The following is a 20,728-nucleotide window of genomic DNA, read 5'->3' on the forward strand; positions in this document are numbered from 1 at the left end:
AAAAAAAAAAAAAAAGAATTAGCTAACATTATTATTGCCATTTTCTGACATGTACTTTAGTAACTTATGTATGTATTTTATCTTTATTACTAGTCTTTATGATTCTCCATAGAAGAGCTTAGATTATGTTTGTTTTATAACTATATTCTCTATATGTATTCCCAAATAATATGTTTGGATAAGTGAATCAATATGGAGAAATACAAGATCCAGCTCCTGTCTACTACTAAAGTTTATAACTAAACAAAAAGTTGCTTTTGTGTGTAAACATGACCTTCAGAATACAAAAACGCCAAATTCAAATTCTAAGTCTGTCCTTTCTAGCTATTGTTATATAGTTTTCCTGTCATAAATTCCTTCATGGGTTCTTTTGAGTATTGAAGCAGATAATGCATATAAAAGTGTTAATATAATAGTAATAAGTGATCATTAAAACACATTCTTATTATCATTAGTAAATGGAGAATTGGGATATACAACGATACTTCAAAAAGATTGTGAAAAAATAGAATTTAAGTACAAGTTTATTTTGGTGCAAAAATATTTTGAAATTCATGCAAATTTTTTCATAATGCACATTTTCCACAGACTTTTTGAAAATAATTATTTGTGTACATATCCATCAATCAATAAACAACAAGGAGTATACAAGATCACAGTAACATCATCGAATTTAAAAACCATAGAATTAAGGGGCTGGCAGATGGCGTGCTGAAGAATGCTGGACTCCCACATGGCCAACCATGGTGTGAGTCCTGGACCTGATGGCTTGCTTTCTTTCCCCCCATCCCTTTCTGGTCAAATTAAAATAAATAAATAAAGTTAAATAAAATAATTTAAAAACATTTAAAAAAAAGAATTAAAATAGGAAGAGATTCTTGAGATGGGGATAGTAGACCAGGTAGACCATAAACCTGAGCTTTGAAGGATAATTGGGTGTAATTTAATCTGATCTTTGAAGTATGAGAAACATTCGAAGAGTGAAAATAGTTTGTTTTAGACAAGAGGTTAGCACAAAAAAAGATCTGGACTTGGGAAAAAATACATGAAGTGTATTTCAAAACAGCAAATAGACCAGCCTAGTTTCATGTTTTCAAACTGGATGAGTGACACGACAAAAGAAGTATTTAGGAGAATTATTGGGTTCTGTTGTTCAGAATACTCAAGTTAGTCATCATAGGACATGGAATAATATCCCTGACCCTCAGCATTTTACATGTATCGATGTGTGCTGCTTACTGAGAGGACTACGAGATGATCACTGCTCTAGAGAAGCTCTAGTCTATTTCATGAATAAGCCAGAGCCTGCCAGGTAAAGAAGAGGGGTGAATCTGAAGAACAGAGGACTTTTCTTTCAACAAAATGAATAAAAAGTAATAAAAGTAAGCAAAACTATGCCTACAGCAAGCCCACAAAAAACCATAAACGTGGAAGATTAGTGACCAAGGAAGGAAAGTGTAAATTCTTACATGACTAGGAGTGGCTCTTAACTCCACCTGCATCCCTTAGAAGCAGCACTGGGAAAAGGTCAGCTGGGAAATCACAAGCCTTCTTACCAGAATTGCAACAGAATTTAAAGTCTCCACAGAGCAGGAAAAGCCAAAGGGCTCACTTTTCCAGGGCTCTGTGCTGAACTGAGGAAACTATCTGAAACACAAGGGAAACTCTCCTCAAAGAACAGAATGCATCCTAACTGTGTAAGCAAAAACCTAGCACAGAACTTAATGAATCTGAAAGAAGGGGGGAAAAAAGCACTCAGTTGTGAGGCCTGCGGGTGGCATGATGGTTAAGGTGCTGGTCTCCCACATGACTGACTGTGGTTTGAGTCCAGACCTGACACCTTGAAAATTACGCTGGACATATGTGCATGTATGCCCAAAATCTCAAGAGGAGAATGGAGAAGGGATTGCAGTATGGCCCCTGAGTGATGGTTTCTCACTTTCCCTCTTACTCTCTTTCTCTCTCTGTCTCTGTCTCTGACAAGCACACACACACTATGGCAGAAAACTTAATAATAAATAAGCACTCAGTATTTCAACTTAAGCTTAGAGAAGGCCAGGTTGCAACTTTCTTCATTTATCCCACATCTGGGTTTGATTGATACCACCCAGCTGTGCCATACTGCATGTAGACATAACTGGCTGTGTCAGTGGGAAAGATGGTGTCACAGTGTCCCCCTCTGTCTGATGGTGATGATGTCTCCAAGGCAGCAATGACTGGAAGAGTATAAAGATTACAGTGAAACTGACCATTCAGGACAGGCGGGCTCAGATTGAGGTGTTACCTTCTACCTCTGCCTTGATCATTAAAGTCCTTGAGGAATCACCAAGAGACAGAAAGGAACAGAAGAACACTAAGCACAGTGGAAATATCATTTTTAACAAGATTGTCTACACTTCTGACAAACATGTCACCAGTCTTTACCCCAAGAACTGCCTAGAATTATTATTATTATTATTATTAATATTATTATTATTATTAGACAGGTTTTTACTACAGGACGTGTGTGCTCGCCAGAAAGACAGAGAGAGACAGACAGGAAGCAAGAAATCGCCCCCGGAGGGATGGCCATACCGCAATCTCTTCTCCTCCATTCTCCTCTAAGGATCTTGGGCACACATGCACACATACCCAGCGTGAATTTAAGCCACCAGGTCCGGAACTCGAACCACGTTCGACTACATAGGAGTCCAGTGACACAACCATTATGCTAACTGCTGGTCCCAGCCTAGAATTATTAAGAAGATTTTTTAAGACTTATTTATTTATTTAATTTTATTTGTTGTTATTATTTATTTTTTAATTTGACCAGAGAGAGAGATAGAGAAAGAGAGAGAAAGGCTTAGTGAGAAAGCAAGCCACTAGGTCCAGGACTTGGCCATGTGGGAGTCTACCACCTTAACCACCACACCACCTCCAGGCCCCGATTAAGATCTTGGGATAAGCAGTTGGCATAATGGCTATGTCACTAGACTCCCGTGTAGTTGACTGTGGTTTGAGTCCCAGACCCAGTGGCTTAAACTCACACCAGGCGCGTGTGCATGCATGCCGAAGATCCCAAGAGGAGAATGGATTACAAGCATGGCCTTCCCCCCTGAGGGGTGATTTCTCGCTTTCTCTCTCTCTTTCTTTCTGGTAAGTGCACATGCCCTATAACAAAAACCTCTCCAAAAAAAGAAAAAAAAAAAAAAAAGACGATCTTAAGGACTGCCTAGTCTGTGGTCTGTAATACTGATGGCCAGCATCCTCATGACATCATTGATGATATTAACAGTTTGAGTACTACAAAGAAAAATACCTTAATAAATGATCATTTTACAAAACAAAAAGAAAAAAAGGCAGACCTAAACCCTCATAAAGGCTGCCTACTAACCAGTAGAATTATCATGCCCCCAGCCCCCAAGGCTACATAAAATTCGAGAAATTGCATCATGCCTTTCATTGGAGCTTACAGGGAAAGATAAAAAGAGAGTAGAAAAAGAGTGGGTCAAGAAGAATTTACCTGCAAAGTAATAGAAGAGAAAGAAGGGAGAAAGAACACAGAATGCATTGTAGGTTCATCTGCATTTTCCAGTACTTTATAAAAGGAATTATACCATGTATATTCTTTTTGTCTAACCTCTTTCACTCAGCATAATTATTTTGAGATTTACCTATGTTGCACGTATTGATGGTTCCTTTCTAATATTAATGAAAGATGCAAAATGAGAATATGTAAATAAAAAATTTAAAAAAAAAACTCTCGGGACCAGCAGTTGGCGTAATGGCTGTGTCATTGAACTCCCATGTAGTTGACCATGATTCGAGTCCCGGACCTGGTGGCTTAAACTCATGCCAGGTGCGTGTGCGTGCGTGTCCAAGATCTTAAGAGGAGAAAGGAGGAGAAGGGATTGTGACAGGGCCATCCCCACTGGGGGTAATTTCTTACTTTCTGTCTCTCTCTCTCTGTGTCTCTTTCTGGCGAGTGCACACGCCCTATAGCAAAAACCTCTCCAAAAAAAAAATAAAATAAAATAAAATAAAATAAAATACTCTCTAGATTTAATAAAAAGAAAGGAAAGAACTCATTAAAAAGAACAAAGGATTTTGACAGACACTTAACCAAGGAAGCTACACAGATGATAAATATGCACACGAAAAGATGCTCAACATTATTAGTCATTGGGGAAGTGCAATTTAAAGTCACAATGAATATCACTACACACCTATTAGAATAGCAGAAGTTCAAAATACTGAGCATGCCAAGTGTTGGCAGGGAAGTAGAGGAACTGGAACTCTCAAAAACTGATAAGATTATGAAATGATATAACTTTAGAATACAGTTCAACAGTTTTTTAAAAAGTCAAACATACCTACTTTTTGTTTGAAAGAGACATTTTTGCTATAGGGCACATACACTTGTTGGAGAAACAGAGAACGAGAGACAGAAAGTAAGAAATCACACATTCCTCCCCAACTCCACCACAGAGGAAATGGCCACAACGCAACCCCTTCTCTTGCATTCTCCTCTCAGGATCTTGGGCATGCACACACACTTACTGATAGGAGTTTTAAGTCTCTGGGTCTGGGATTCAAACCATGTTTGACTATCTGGTAGTCCAGCGACATAACTATTATGCCATCAGCTGGCCCCCAGACATATCTACTACTGATACTCACAGCAACATGGATGAATTTCAAAATAATAATGCCGAGTGAAAGAAACTAGGAATAAAAAGTGTTACTGTACTTTCTTGAATTGTACTAGAAAATGCAAACTAATCTATAGATATATGAGGCAAAACAGTAGCTGTCATTGAGAAAGGAGGCATAAGAAAGGAGAAATGGAAGAGAGCAAGTGCAAAGAAGCACAAGCTAACTTTTTTTACTTGCCAGAGGTCATGTGCACTCTCCAGAAAGAGAGAGACAGAAAAAGAGGGGGAGAAAGCACCCCCTAATGGGACAAGATCACGTTGCAGTTCCTTCTCCATTTATCCATCCTGTTGGGATTTAAGACATGTGTACACATTCCTGGCATGCTTTTCAGGATCCTAGGGTCAGGATTCAAACCACAGTCAGCCATATGGGCTCCAGCTCTCTTAACCACTAGCCCACAGGCTGGGCCACAAACTTTTTTAAAAAAGATGCTTGCTGTAGGTCACATGTACTCCCAGAGAGAGACACACATACACGGAAAGAGAAATCACCACCCGGAAAGGATAGCCATGCCACAACCCCTTCTCCTCCAATCTCCTCATAGGATTTTGGGTATGCATGCACATGCTCCCAGTGTGTTTTCCAAGCCACTAGATCTAGGACTCGAACTGCAGAGTTGGTTATGTGGGATCCAGCACTTTAACCACCATGTCACCTGCTGCCACCCCCACATCCCAAGGAAAGTTTTGAAAGTGATGGATAGTTTCTTTACCTTCATTGAGGCAAAGATTTCAAATAACAAATTTTATCAAAATGTGGAGTTTAAATATGTACAATTGTATTACATGTCAATAATACCTCAATAAAGCCATTAAAAATATGCTTACATCCATACATTGGGAAATAATGTAGCTGTTAATAAAAGTGAGAGATGTCTGTATATTGATAGCAAGAGATGGCTCTGAAATGTTAAATGAAAAGAACGAATTGCAGGAAAGTTTCCAGTATGACCTCATTTTAGTTAAGGAATTTGTGCACTGTACTATATATATATATTCATATCTTTGTTTTGTTTCTACTGCTTTTTATTTCTTTCCTTCTTTCCTCCTCCTTCCTTCCCTCCTTCGTTTGTCCATCCCCTCCTTTCTCCCTCCCTCTCTCTCTCCTTTACTTCCCTCCCTCCTTCCTTCCCTTCCTTTCTTTCTTTCATGAGAGAGACAGACAGAGACCTCTGACAGGGTCTTGCCATGTACCTCTGAAAAGGTCTTGCCATGCCACCATCCTGACCTCAGTCCTGCAGCCCGCCAGTATCAATTCATGCATGTGGATTCAGATAGACCCAGGAACCAAACATGGCCCTTCCCATATGGCTCCTGAATCATGCAGTTGCACCCTACTGCCTGCAGCTTTGTGGCTGGCCCAAATCTTTGTTTTATATACATGGAGAAAGGTCTGGGAAGGTCCACATTATATTGCTAACAGTGTTTATCTCAGGAATGGAGATGGGGATAAGAGGTTGTATACTACTTTTCAACAATTTTGAGCCCTACCAAATCTTTATCTTTGTGGCCCCAATTCACAGCCCAGTGCCTGATGGATAGAGGTTCCAAATTAACGTTTAGTTAGAGATAGTTTCTTGTAGCAACTGGGACCTCCAATCCATTGTATGTAGAAGTGGGAAGGCAGGTCCAGCCACTGTATTGTACACTGGATGCTGCTGCTTACAGGCCAAGACCACATGGAAGGCCCAGCCCACCCTGAAAAGCAGGATTTAGAAGTCCCAGCTACTCAGGATATCAAAGCAGGGGGATCATGAAATAGTGAGACCCTATCTAAAAAAAAAAAAATACATATACCCCTTTCCACACACAAAAGAAATGGGAAGGCATTGGTTCTTCCTGTTTATGTTTTTTGTTAGACACTCATTCCTAAGAAAGGAGCTCGTTTACTAATGACAGTAATCAACTGAAATATTTATTACAACCCAAAAGAGAAATGAGCAGCCAGAAGTCAGAAATATAAATCAGCATCACTAGTAGAAAAGAAGATTTCACTGAAGTTAGTTCAATTATTAGGCAGTATGCCTATACCAGCTATTATTTCATCCATTATGAGACTCACATTTTTTCACAACTTAACAACTCTGAAATCATGACACTTCTTACAATTGATGGCATCTTAAAATTAATTGGGAGTATTTTGTTCTTTCTTACTAGTACAAAAATAATGACATTTTAGATTTGATGAAATAAGATAATTATAATTTTGTAGTATTCAATCTTAATTTGTACACTGTTTTGAGAACTATTACTCTTATTTTACTAATACAAAAACTGAGAGACACAGAAAATTTAAATGATTTCCCATTGCCATACATCAAATTAATTGCTATATTGTTACAAAAGCATTATAAAACCTTTTGCTATATGGATAAATGGACAATGCACATAGTTAGAAAATTGATATAGGAAAAAGCACAAATGAGGCTGTGGGAAAATGTTTAACAGTGTAAAAAATAGAAGTTTGGGCCAGCTGGTGGCATGGTGGATAGGAGAGCTAGATATTACATGACCAACTAGGTGTTTCAAGTCCCAGACTTGGACTCTGCAGCTTGAAAAACCCACCAGGTGCATGTTCATGAATGCTCAGAATTCCAAGAGGAGAATGGAGAAAGGACTGCACCTTGGGGATGCTTTCCACTTTCTCTCTATATATATCCGGTGAGTACATGAGCCCTATAGCTAATTTTTAAAAAGAAAAATACAAATTAAGACAATGAGGTGCTTTTTTAGATCTATTTGATTAGATTAGCACAAGAAGGAGAGAGGGAGGAAGAGAAGGAGAGAAGGAAGGAAGTTTCCTCCACATGGTTCTGTCACACCAAGATCCCCTTTCCCTAGCCCTCCAGCTCCTCAGGATTTTGGGTGCCCACATAGATAGAGGGCATGTTTTCAGGCCTACCTGGGGAACAAACCTATAGTCCACCTTGTGGCTTCCAGCACTACCATCCAGTATGCTATGTCTAGGCCAACAGTACTTTCTTAATCCTACTATTCTGTCATAATTGTTTTTATTTCATCATCTAAAATAGTCACCCAATAAGTATACAATTTTATATTATTTATTTATTTTAGATTTTTGCTATAAGATACATGTGCTTATGGGAGGGAGAGGGAAGAGAGTGAGAAGTCAGAGAAGTCATCCTTGGAGGGATGACCACACTGAAATTCCTTCTCCTCCATTCTCTTTTCGGGATTTTGAGCACACACACACACACACACACACACACACACACACACACACCTGGCATGTTTTCAAGCCACTGGGTCTGAGACTTGAACCATGGATTTGGCCATATGGGATCCAGAACCTTAATCATACTACCTACTGGTCTGAGTATGTATTTTAAACAGTTTTAATACACATACAGTTTTAGAATCTGCTTTTTTAACTTCATATTATTTCATAAATACTTTTCTATTTTATTCCATAATAGTCATATTTATTATTTTAAATATCTGCCTAAGATTCCTTTGTTACCATAATCTTTTGTTCCTCTATCACTGAAGTTGTTTCCAGTTTTTTCTATTTTATTTAGTGTTCCAGCGAATATCTTTGTACACCTATTTATCTATACAGAACTTCTTTGTTCTTTTGAGTTACTTGTCTACAATAAACTCCCTGAAGTACAATTCGTAGGCCAAACAGAATGAATCATTTTTTTTCCTTTGATTTTGGTCATTGTTAAATACCTGATTATTTCCTATCTGTTTACTAGCTATTTGTCCTGTGTTTGAATTCTATTGTAGTTGTATTACTTAGTTGTAGAAATCTGAATGATTCTTATTGCTGGCTGTTAGGTTTTGGTAGACGTGAATCAGACTTTTCTAATATAAAGAACTGTCATAAAGCAGCAGGTCTGGAGGAAGTTCCCATAAATACAGTAGGAACATTTTATAGGTTTCTGTGGGGATTCTGTAACTGTACAGTGGAAAAATCTGTTCTACAGGAGTTTAGGGCATAATATGCCTCTCATTTAGCAGTTAAGAAAATGAAACAAAATAAAAAATGGTGTAAGAATGTTAGAGCAGTTTAAGAAACAACTACATCTATTAAATACTTAAGAAGTAGCAAATTAAAACTAATAGTTTGAGACAAATGCTTAAAGCTGAAGACCATGTATACTCTCATTGTCTCACATCTTGATTCCTTATTGGGAAATAAATTGTTCTATTTTCTTTTATACTGTGGAAATTTGTAGTGAGAAACTCATTCCTAGCCTTAGTAATATATACAGAAAATAAAGCATAGTTTCCAGTGCCAGCCCCATGACCTACTAGTTAAGGTAGCTGGATCCCACATGGCTGACCACACTATTTGAATTCTGGCTCTGGTGACTTGAAAAACACACTGCCTGCACATGTGTGCACCGCAAATCCCAACAGGATGGAGAAATGGAAAAGAAAAGATTGCAACATGACCACATCCCATTGGGGTGTGCTTTCTTTATCTCCCTCTCTTGTTCTCTTTCTCTGTCTCTCTGAAGAGTGCACATGCTCTCTGACAGTTAACAAACAACAACAACAAAGCTGCTAACTCCAATGTAATTGCTCACATATGTTAAAGTAAGTTGAAACAAAAATCTATCCTAATGTCATTCATTAAGACAAGTGACACAGTTGCTTAATGCTTATTTGGGTTGTAAATTGTAGGGTTTTATTTAAATACTGGTGGTTTTCATCCGTGAAACTCCAGTTTTAGAATTCTCATTGTTCTTTCTGCAGACTCCAGTATCCCAGTTTGATCTTTCTTAAAAGAAAATAGTTTCTCACCTTTCAGTGCTGTATCTTTAGCCAGGTCACTGAACTGCACCCTCTCATATCTGATTGCATAAACATGACTTAAAATAGTACTGAGCTGTCATTCCACTCAAAGCAGCTTTCTCTGTCTCTAATGCCTTTGCTTCCCTAGACACTCAGTTGTAAGACCTTGGAATCATTTCTGGCTCTTACTCTTCTTCACTTCCAGGTCATGCCTGTACTTTTTTTCTGTTTTCCTTTGCCACCATCTTAGGCCTGGGCCTCATTTCTGCTAGACCTCTGCACAATCTAATGGGCTTTCTTCCTCTAGCCCCTTCCCAGTTGATTGTGTCTTATAAACTGCTTAATTGTTCAGCCCCACATTTAAGATCCTCTAAATTCTGACTATTACTCCACTCACATCTTCATCTACAATTACACAAGAGAACCACTCAAAATGGATTTTTTCATTGTTTTTGGTACATGCTGTCCATATTGCCAGTTTGTAATGACATTGCGTAATTGCTCCCACTGCCTCCCCCCCCACCTTCCTTTTGTTTTTTAAAGTTTATTTATTTTATTCATGATAGAGAGCACATGTATATGCATGCATGTATGAGAGAGAAGCACCTCAACAGGGGCTTGTTACGCTATAGTACTCTTCCTCCAGCCCGCCAGCCCATCAGGGTTTGGGGCATGAGCATGTGCGTGTTTTAGGTCAACCAGGTGGGCATTTGAACCCACAGTCAGCCATGTGACTTCTAGCACTACAGTTCAGTACTCTACCAACTGTGCCACAAAGACTGAGCCCACTTTTCTCTTAAACCTTCCTATTTGCCCCAGCGAATATTAATTAGCTATTCTTCCACTCATGACCACATGTACTACATTGTGTTATCATTTACTTTTTGTGTACCTGCCTGCATTAGAAGACTATAAACCCATCACAGGTAAGGATGAAGTCTTAAATCTCTCAGTGACCCCACTGCCTTGGTAAACAATAATAGACTAATTGTTGAGAAGATCAATTTTGAAGTGACAGAGTCTTGGGTTTGAATTCTGGTTCTGCCATTTCCTGATTATATGACCTTGACTAAGTTAGTAAATTTCCTTATGTGCAAAGTGAGTATAATTATAACCCCCTCACAGTGTTTTGTTTTGTTTTGTTTAGATTTTTGCCACAGGATTTGTGAGCTTGCCAGAGAAAGGGGAATAGGCAGAGTAAGAAATTGGGGCCAGCAGGTGGCATGAGGTTAAAGGTGCTGGATTTCCACATGCTCGACCACAGTTTGAGTCCTGGACCTAGTGGCTTACTTTCTCACTTTCCCTTTTTCTCTGTCTCTGTCTGGTCAAATTCAAAAATAATAATAACAATAATAGCAAATGGAATTAAATAAATGAATAATTCTTAAAAAAAAAAAAAAAAAAGAAAGAAATCACCCCACCCCCACGGGGATAGTCATGCCACAATCCCTTCTTCATTCTCTTCTCAGGAATTTGGGCATGTATGCACATGGGCTCAGCATGTCCTTCAAGCTTCTGTGTCCAAGATTCAAACCAAAGTCAGCTGTGTGGGATCTAGCACCACAACCTGCTGGCCCCCTGGTTTAGAAAGCATTAAATAAAACATACATGTATGTGATGTGCTTAGGAAACTCTCTGACATAATAAGTAGTAAATCGTAGAAATTATTTTATAGTAATTATGATCTTACTAACTGCTTGTTAATGTTTGTTAGTCATGAAAATGACACCCTTTAAGAATTTTGTAGTTTACCTCTCCTCATAAGTCAAATGACAACAAATATAATGATAATAATATTAGAGGTTTTTGTTATAGTTATATGTGGAACTTGAATGTGAAGTGTGTAAATTTTTAACTAGAAAAGTTTATTCTAAGAAATTGCTTTACTCACAGGAGAACTTCAAAAAGTTTGTGGAAAATGGAATTAAAATATGAGTTTATTTGGTACAATTTTTTTAAGTCCATGCAATCGTTTTTTCATAATATGCATTCAACCATGAACATATTAAGATTATTATTCATGGGACCAGCAGGTGGCATGATGGTTGGGGCACTGAACTGCCATGCGTCTGATAGCAGTTCAAGTCTAGGACCTGGCACTTGACTTTCTTTCTGTCTCTCTCTCTCCCTCTTTCTCTCTCTTTGGTGAGCATACATGCCCCATAGCAAATTTTTTAAATAATAAGAATAATAAATAAATTCAATAATAATTTTTAAAAGATGATTATTCATGATAAAGCACATATGTCTGTGTTCATGAAAGAGAAAGAAAAATAGAGAGGCATCCTCTATAGGGTTCAGTCAGGCCACAGTCCCCTTCCTCTAGTCCTTTAGCCAGCCAGGATCGTAGACACATGCACACATACCTGGTGTGTTTTCGAGCTGATGGACTCAGTGACTCAAACTGTCATCAGCAGGTGGCTTCTAGTTCCACAGTCCAATATACTATGAGCTATGACATACAAGGTGGGTCTCTGTAAGCTTTTTGAACACTCCCACCATAGTCTAACCTACTGCAAAAAGAGAACTTCAAACTTTGTCAAAATAAAACCAAAAACAAGTCTCTCTCTCTTTTTTGTATATTTTTGTATACAGATGTTGCTTCTATACTAAGAAAAACATTTTTTGCAACAAGAAACAATATCTTCTCATATAGGGAGAATAAATTCTAACTAAAAAATAATAGAAAATGCCAGATCTTAGAAAGGAAACCCTTTTTATATGCTATATCAAACACTGTGTCATTTAAATGTAAACAAATCCATTCATAGAAATTAAAGTACCTAGTAAGAAAAACAAAGCTAAAGTTACTTTTAAAACTGCAGGGTAAGTACAAAATATTTTAAAACTTTCATCTCTTTGAAAGCAGAGTATTAGGATACAAATATTATAAAAAGAAGTATTGAAAAACTCTTTCAGGGTGGTGTGGGAGGCCAGCATGTGGCATGGTGGTTAAGGAGCCAGACACCCACATAGCCAACTGATTCAAGTCCCAGACCTGGCGGCTTGAAACTCATACAAGGCACATGTGCACATGTACCCAAAAATCCTGAGAGGAGAATGGACGAGGACAAGGGATTGCTGCTTGACCATCCCCCCAAGGGACAATTTCTTGCTTTTTGTTTCACTTTCTCTCTCTGCATCTCTGGTGAGTGCGCACACCCTATAGCAAAAATCTCTAGGGGGGAAAAAAAAGAAAGAAAGAAAGTAAGAAAGAACTACTTGGGGCTGGTGACAGCCAGTGCTGTGGTAGTTAAGGTTGCTGCATCTCTCATAGCCAATTACAAGGTTCAAGTCCTGGACCCAGGGGCTTGAACTCTGAGCATGTGTGTGTGTGTGTGTGTGTGCACAAAGTCCCAGGAGCAGAATGGAGGAGAAAATATTATGGCATGGCCATGCTCCCTGGGGAGTGATTTCTCATTTTCCCTTTCTCTCTTTGTCTCTCTCCAGTGAGTGCATGCCCCTATAGCAAAACGAAAAAAATATTGGAGTCTAGATAGTGTTGTGGCTGTAAAATGTAATAGTCTATAAGGCTGACTCACATGGGAAGTTCCTGGTTCATGCACAAAGACCTCCCTGAGTACATTACATGCATACGACTATGATCGGGGTGGATCATGGCATCAAGATCCTATTGGGGGTTCTGTCTCTCTAGCTCATTTACTCACAGACTAAAAGAAAAGAGAATTAAAGAATGTCCTGATTATAAATAAGCAAAAAGGCAAACAAATTTAGCCCTAGATTAAGAAAACAGCAAACTGGGGTCAGCAGCTGGTATAGTGGTAAGGCAGTGGTCTCCCACTGATCTCCCACGGAGACCTGGAGTCTCAAAACTCATGCCAGGTATTTGTGCATGCATGCTAATAGTCTATAAGGCTGACTCACATGGGAAGTTCCTGGTTCATGCACAAAGACCTCCCTGAGTACATTACATGCATACGACTATGATCGGGGTGGATCATGGCATCAAGATCCTATTGGGGGTTCTGTCTCTCTAGCTCATTTACTCACAGACTAAAAGAAAAGAGAATTAAAGAATGTCCTGATTATAAATAAGCAAAAAGGCAAACAAATTTAGCCCTAGATTAAGAAAACAGCAAACTGGGGCCAGCAGCTGGTATAGTGGCTAAGGCAGTGGTCTCCCACTGATCTCCCACGGAGACCTGGAGTCTCAAAACTCATGCCAGGTATTTGTGCATGCATGCCCAAAATCCCCAAAGGAGAAGGAATTGAAGCATGTCCAGAACCCTGGGAGGTGATTTTTCACTTTCTCTATCTTTCCGGCAAACACATGTGCCCCATAGCATAAATCTCTCTCTAATTAATTAATTTTTTAAAAATAGCAAGCCATATTGGCGCCCAAATAATTATGCTGCAGAGAGTTCTGGGGATATTACTTCAGCAGCTATTTTCCAAAGGTGCTTGGGGCTTGCAGTACAACCAGATTTAAACAGAAGAATCGTAGGAGTTTCAGGGCTGCAGTAGCACCGTCAGTGGGAATATCTGACACAGTATATTCATTCGGCATGTAATTAGTCTGTATCATTTGCCTTTGGCTAATTTAGAATGAAAAAATATAGTCTTTTGTCACTTTTGTTCTGTCATCTTCCATTACAAAGCATGTTTATAGTCTTTTTTTTTATTATTATTTTTTTAAAGGTTTTTGCTGCAAGGCATGTGCACTTGCTGGAGAGACAGACAGAAAGCAAGAAATCACCCCAGGGGGGGGAATAATCATGCCACAATCCCTTTTCCTCTCAGGACTTTGGGCACGCATACACATGTGCCCAGCGTGAGTTTCAAGTCACGGGACTCAAGCAGTGGTCATCCATGTGGGAGTCCAGCGATGTAAGCATTACACCATCTGCTGGTCCTTATAGTCTTTTTATTTTTAATAGGGATCATATGCAATGGTCTAAAGAAGAAGAAGAAGCAGCCAGAAAAAAAGTAGAAGAAAACTCAGCTGTGCAAGTCCTTCTGGAAGAACAAGGTAACCAATTCTATGATGTAGCTTCTAGAGTTGGGCTTTTTTGTTTGTCCTTGTTCCAATTGGTAGAATCCCCCATTATTCCAGTATAGTGAGACCAACCTTAGTGAAATTAATTATAGATTCACCTTATAATCTATCTTTCAGGAGTTATATTAATGTTATTACTTCTCTGAGAGATCCACACATGGGTGGCATTAAACATGATTTTAAAATTTTCCTCTTGTTATACTGCTTTTAGTATGCTATTGTTCATTTCACTTGCTAGGAACTTTGAACTAATTCATAAACTTTGAGTAAAGAAAGTAAAGTCCCATCAAAGTTTTGCTGGTCTTTTATGAAAAACATAATGTTTTAGAAAGGATTTAAGGCATTTTTCTTGGAGGCCTTTATAGTTTAATTTAGATAAGGCCTTACCAACATTCATAAAGGGCTTTTAGAAAATTAGCCTACGCTACTATCAAACACACACACACACACACACACATACACACACACACAATGTCAAGTGTTAATAAGGGTGTGGAGAAACTGGAATCCTTGTTCACTGTTGGTAGGATTGTAAAATGGTGCAGCTGCTATAGAAAACAGCAGCAGGGAGGTTCCTCCAAAAATTGCATACCCATGTTTATTGTAGCATTATACACAATTGCTGAAACATGGAACCAACCTAAGTGTCAAAAAAATGATCACTAGGTTGAAAAGCTGTGACATGTGTACATTGTGGAATATTACGCTGCTGTAAGAAATAATGAGATCTTGGAACCACCAGACATAATGGCTATGTCGCTGAACTCCCATGTAGTGGACCACAGTTCGAGTCTCAGACCTGGTGGCTTAAACTCACGCCAGGCATGTGTGAATGTGTGCCCAAGATTCCGAGAGGAGAATGGAGGAGAAGGGATTGCAGCATGGCCATCCCCCCCAGGGGCGATTTCTCACTTTCTGTCTCTCTGTCTCTCTCCGTATTTCTGGCTAGCAGGCGCACCCTATAGCAAAAAAAAAGTCTCAAAAACAAAAAAAGTGACAAATGTTGTATGATTCCATTTAATGAGTATCTAAAGCAGTCAGATTCATAGGACACAAAGTAGAATGGTGGTTACCAAGGGCTGGAGAAAGGGGGATGGGGAAAAAGCTGTTTAATGGATATGCAATTGTGGTTTGGCAAGGTAGAAACATTCTGTTTCACAATGATGTGAACGTTACTTAACCCAACAAACTATACACTTAAAAACGGTTAAGATGGAGAGAGGCTGTCACACCAGTGATGGAGAACTGCTCCAGCAACAGTGGCAATCGTGGGGTTGGTGGTGCTGGTGCAGCTCAGCACTGGGGCATGAGGGCCATGCAGGCCTGAGGCATCTGCTCAGATTGGTGATCAGTTCAAGAATCTTGAAAGGGACACAGGCTAATCGGGGGAGTCAGTGGGACCTTTGGAAAGAGAGATCATGCTGAAGAGGAATAATACTTCTAATTGCAGACTTGCAGCTTTGAAGAAAACGCCATAAAAATGAGAGCATTCATTATAAGGAGATTGGCGTCTGCAGAAATAAATGCAGCAATACAAAGAGAGAATTAAAAAACTAAAATGTGATCGTTAATTAATCAATTAATGTAATAATGTGATAATTAATGTAATTGAATGCACAAAGTTCCCCATAGGATGGCACATACCATTGCCCACTTCTTTGTAGACATAGTTCTGGTTTATTAATATTGGTCAGTGTGCCACCAACAATGGGAAAAAAAATTGTCAGTGGGGAAAAAAAATTGGTTAAGATGATAAATTTATATTATTTGGTTTTTTTAACCACAATAATAATTTTTTTTAAAGCACATTTTTAAAAAAAGAGGAATTGGTTTATCTACTCACCACATAGCTGGGAATCCATAGATACTGCCCAACCCCTACATTCTCTAGATAGGATTTTCTTCTTTATTTTTCTAAAAATGATTTCTTCTTTTGAGTAAGTTGGTTCTTTTTTAAAACATAGTTTATTGACTTGCCAAATAGATACAGAAGTTTATACAACTCATAAATGAACTCTTAGAAAGTTCAGTGAATCGGAACCAGCAATAGGTGTAATGGCTATGTCATTGGACAAAAAAAAAAAAACCTCTCCAAAAAAAAAGTTCACTCAATGTCATAAAGTGAATATACCTATATAAACAGCACCCACATCAAGAAACAGAATGTGGGACCAGCAGTTAGTGTAATGGCTATGTCTCTGGACTCCCATGTAGTCGACCACAGTTCGAGTCCCAGACCCAGTGACTTAAAACTCACGCCTGGTGCGTGTGCATGCGCACCCAAGATCCCGAGAGTAGAATGGAGGAGAAGGGATTGCAGCATGGACATCCCCTCTGGGAGGTGATTTCTCGCTTTCTGTCTCTCTCTGTTTTTCTGGCGAGCGCACGCACCCTATAGTAAAAACCTCTCCAAAAAAAGAGAAACAGAATGTTACCAGTCTCCAGAAGTTTCTTCATGCTCCTTCCCAATTCCAATATTCTCTCCCACCTCTGAGATTCCCTCAAAGAGCAAACATTATTCTGGCTTTTAATATCACAGATTAGTTTTCCAGGACAACTTTCTTCTGGACCTTGGTCATCATCATTTCTCAGTCAGTTTTAGCAATGTTGATATGATCATTAGATGGAGAGCAAGGGTCAGCAAACTATAATCGTTGGACCTAATCCAGCTGACTGCCTGTGTTTGTAAACGAAGTTTTACTGGAACACAGACATCCTCATTCGTTAACATTATATATGTTCGCTTTTGAGTATAACTACACAGTTGAGTAGTCGCAATAGATACTATTTCGTGGTCCACAAAGACTAAAATACTACCTGAAACTTCACAAAAAAGATTTTCAACTCTGGACCACCAGGTTAAGGCAGCTGAATCCCATATGGCTGACAGCACAGTTGAAGTCCCAGACCTGGTAACTCAAAAAACACATCAGATGTGTGTATGGGTGTACCCAAATTTGCAAGAGGAAAATGGAGGAGAAGAAACTGTGGCATGACCATCTTCCCTGGGAGTGCTTTCTTACTTTTCCTTCTTTTTCTCTCTCCAGTAAGCATACATTCCCTATAGCTTTTTTTTTTTTTTTTTGGAGAGGGCATACATTCCCTATAGCATTTTTTTTTTTTTTGGAGAGGTTTTTGCTATAGGGTGCGTGCACTTGCCAGAAAGACAGAGAGAGACAAAGAGACAGAAAGCAAGAAATCACTCCCCAGGGGGATGGCCATGCCAAAATCCCTTCTCCTCCATTCTCCTCTCAGGATCCTGGGCATGCACGCATGCGCGCCTGGTGTGAGTTTAAGCCCCAGGGTCCAGGACTCAAACCACAGTCGACTACATGGGAGTTCAGCGACATAGCCATCATGCCAACTGCTGGTCCCCCCATAGCAAATTTTAAAATAATGATAATAATAAAGTTTTCAATGCCTAAGATAAAAATTTGTTTCTAGATTGGTCAGCAGTCTTGAAACTCCCACGGAAAGATGTTAACATTCCTCTGTATATATCAAGCATAGTAAAAAACAAACAAGCAAACAAAAAACACTCACTAATCCCACTGTTACTTAACCATTATTCTAGCAGTTTACATCTACAATTGAAGCTGAAGTTTGAAGCAAAGCTAATTGCGGACACTGAGTTAATAAGACAGCCATCATTAGCTACCCTTAACCAGAGAAGGGGGCCATTCTGACCTGTCTTGCCACTCCAGTATCATTGATAGCCTGGCTTATTGTCTGTTGTCATTTGCTATTCCTTAGTGCTAGTGACAGCATGTTACAGGGAGAGCCATCGCGCATTTCTGCTAGGAATCACAGACCTGCTAGTCTGCAGGGAGGGTGGACAGGAAAGAAGAATACCTGATTCACAAGTAAATCGTTCTATTTTTATGAGGCCCAACCGTGCCGTCCCAGAGTAGAATACGGCCAGCGAGTGTTGAGGTTGGATCGGAGAATGCATACCAGTCGCAGTACTGCTTACGAATCAGCCAGAATTGCATTCCTCTGCAGGAACTCTGTCACCGTTTTGGAGGAAGTCTTACTTTGCTTCTTTGCCAGCAGCTGTGCAGACATATTTTCCACATTACTCAAGCTTCTGTTAGTGGCCACCTGGATGTGACAGAGAGTCAAGTCTGAATCAAATGAAAAGTTATTAGTCATCCTAATTCATTTCCAGGAAGTTAAAAATTATTCACACTGTATTTCCTGATAATATGAAAAAATAAAAAAATTTTTGCCCTCTTTTGAATATTTGTGAACATAAATAGATGAGCAGTTGATAATGTTCCCTTAAAGTGCTCTGTGCTGGCTTTCTATTTTGTCCTATTTATGTTAACAATGAACTTGAGTGAAGCTAATGAGAAGGTTATTTTAGGGCCTTGAAAACTGCAGTAAAGGAAAATGACAGTTCCCACAGAACCATTGCATGACTGAAATAGAAAGGTGGGGACTGGCCTCGCTATAGAAACAAGAAAAGCAGTCAGGAGAGAGCTGATGGTACCACTTTGAAGGGTTTGATTTGCTTATTAGTCTGTCCAGTCTCTTTCTGAGTAAGTTTTCTGGCTGCTGTGTAGACACAGAACAAAAGATTCCATTTCAAAATGACTCAAAAAGGTAAAGGTTTCTGCTGGGCCCCCTTTGCCTTCCCTCTGTAGCACGGCTCAGTACACTGGGCTTCATGTATGTCTGGGGACCACCGCAGAGAGAGAGCACATTATGAGGGTGACTGTCTTACAGAATTTAAGCAAGGTTTCACAGAGTAGGAACTGAGATTCCCAGGAGGGTGACAAAGGAAACAAACTTTTGTTCTGAGGATCTATCCTGAGTGACAGGATATTACAAAGAGAGCCACCCATGCTTTTCTGCTAGGGATCATAGATCTTCCAGTCTTCAGAAGCCTTGGCTGAGGCTTCTAATCTGATATTTAATGTCTCCAGTGAATATAGGTCAAGGTAAATAGATCATTTAAAAGCTCTAGCCCCTAACTGCGAGAATCTGAAGGATGCCTCGACCTGGTTCTTCTGCTTGTGCCTCTCTTATCCGCCATCTTTTCTTATCTAGGAGAGTCCTAAGTCTTTGAAAGAGGCAATTTTCTCCATCACGGACAACTCCATATGCAGAGTATTTTACTGTTTAGTGATCTTATCTCACTATTTTAATGTCACTGAAAGGAAATACAGGTTGTTCTCCCATGCCGGCCAACCCTCTGGCACATTTCTCCTGGTCTGTGTGTTGGACTCTCCCGTCACACCCATTTCCCATTTCTCACCTATTGTCTCAGCTGCTGGTGAGAACCAAAGTCAGGAAACACCCTCACAATCTGAAAATAAAAATTGATGCATCACAAATAATACTTTTTTGCTACAGGATGTCATTAACATATATAGCATCCAGGCTCTTGTTAGCAATATTTCTTTCAATTAGGTTGCCCTGATTAATGATTTTTAATTTATATTTCCTTGTCATGATTTCTTTACAATTTTATTATAGCTCTTTTTTTTTTTAAGAGCAGGTTAATTCAGAGAAATGAGAAAGATATAGTGGCAGTTTTTGAGTTAACATCATTATATTTTATAATTTCCTAAAAGCATCTCCAGTGTGTTATATCTCAGCTGGTTATTTAGCAAATGTAATGGGTTTCTGAAACTTAATAACAAAAACAGCTGCTATTTTTACTTTAAAATATTATTGTAAATAACTACCTAAGGTAAATTATTTGTGCCAGGCAAAATAATAATAAGAGTTTCACTGTTGGGCCAGTCCTGTGGCCTAGTGGTTAAGGGAACCAGATCTCACAAAGGCAGCTACACGGTTCAAGTCCCTACCTGGATGAATGGAGAAACATGCTGAGCACACGTGCATGCGTGCCCCAGATCCCAACAGGATAGAGAAATGGAAGAGAGGGATTAAGGCATGACTTTTTCCCTCTTATCTTTCTTTGTCTGTCTCTCTTTTTGTCTGGCAAGTGCATGTTCCATGTTCTCTCTGGCAAGATTTAAGAAAAAAAAAAAGAGTTTCACTGTACCTTACTTTATGTACCTTACCACTTGAGAGAATGTTCTATGTGAAAAAAAACAAATGAAAGAACTAAAAGCTATGTGCTAATAAATTTAGGGTGCTTGTTTATAAGTTGACTGGTTTAAAATTTATGCTGTGCTCTCTCAGAAATATGTTGTTGTTGTTGTTGTTTTTCCTTGAGAGAGATTTTTGCTATAGGACACATGTGCTTGCCAGAGAGACAGAGAGACAGAAAGCAGAAAAT

General features: G+C 39.1%; 1 protein-coding gene across 3 annotated transcripts in view; it reads left to right on the forward strand.

Moving 5' to 3' along the window:
* The window catches only part of METTL8 (methyltransferase 8, tRNA N3-cytidine), a 135,141-nt gene that overhangs the window by 58,883 nt on the left and 55,530 nt on the right, over positions 1-20,728 (forward strand). For all 3 annotated transcript variants that reach the window (XM_014592095.2, XM_014592089.2, XM_014592097.2), the window contains exon 4: positions 14,357-14,448. In XM_014592095.2, coding sequence (XP_014447581.1) covers positions 14,357-14,448 — 92 coding nt within the window. The remainder of the gene's footprint in view (positions 1-14,356; positions 14,449-20,728) is intronic.

This window comes from Tupaia chinensis, unplaced genomic scaffold (assembly GCF_000334495.1).
Source record: "Tupaia chinensis unplaced genomic scaffold, TupChi_1.0 Scaffold000056_1, whole genome shotgun sequence".
Taxonomy (NCBI): Eukaryota; Metazoa; Chordata; class Mammalia; order Scandentia; family Tupaiidae; genus Tupaia; species Tupaia belangeri.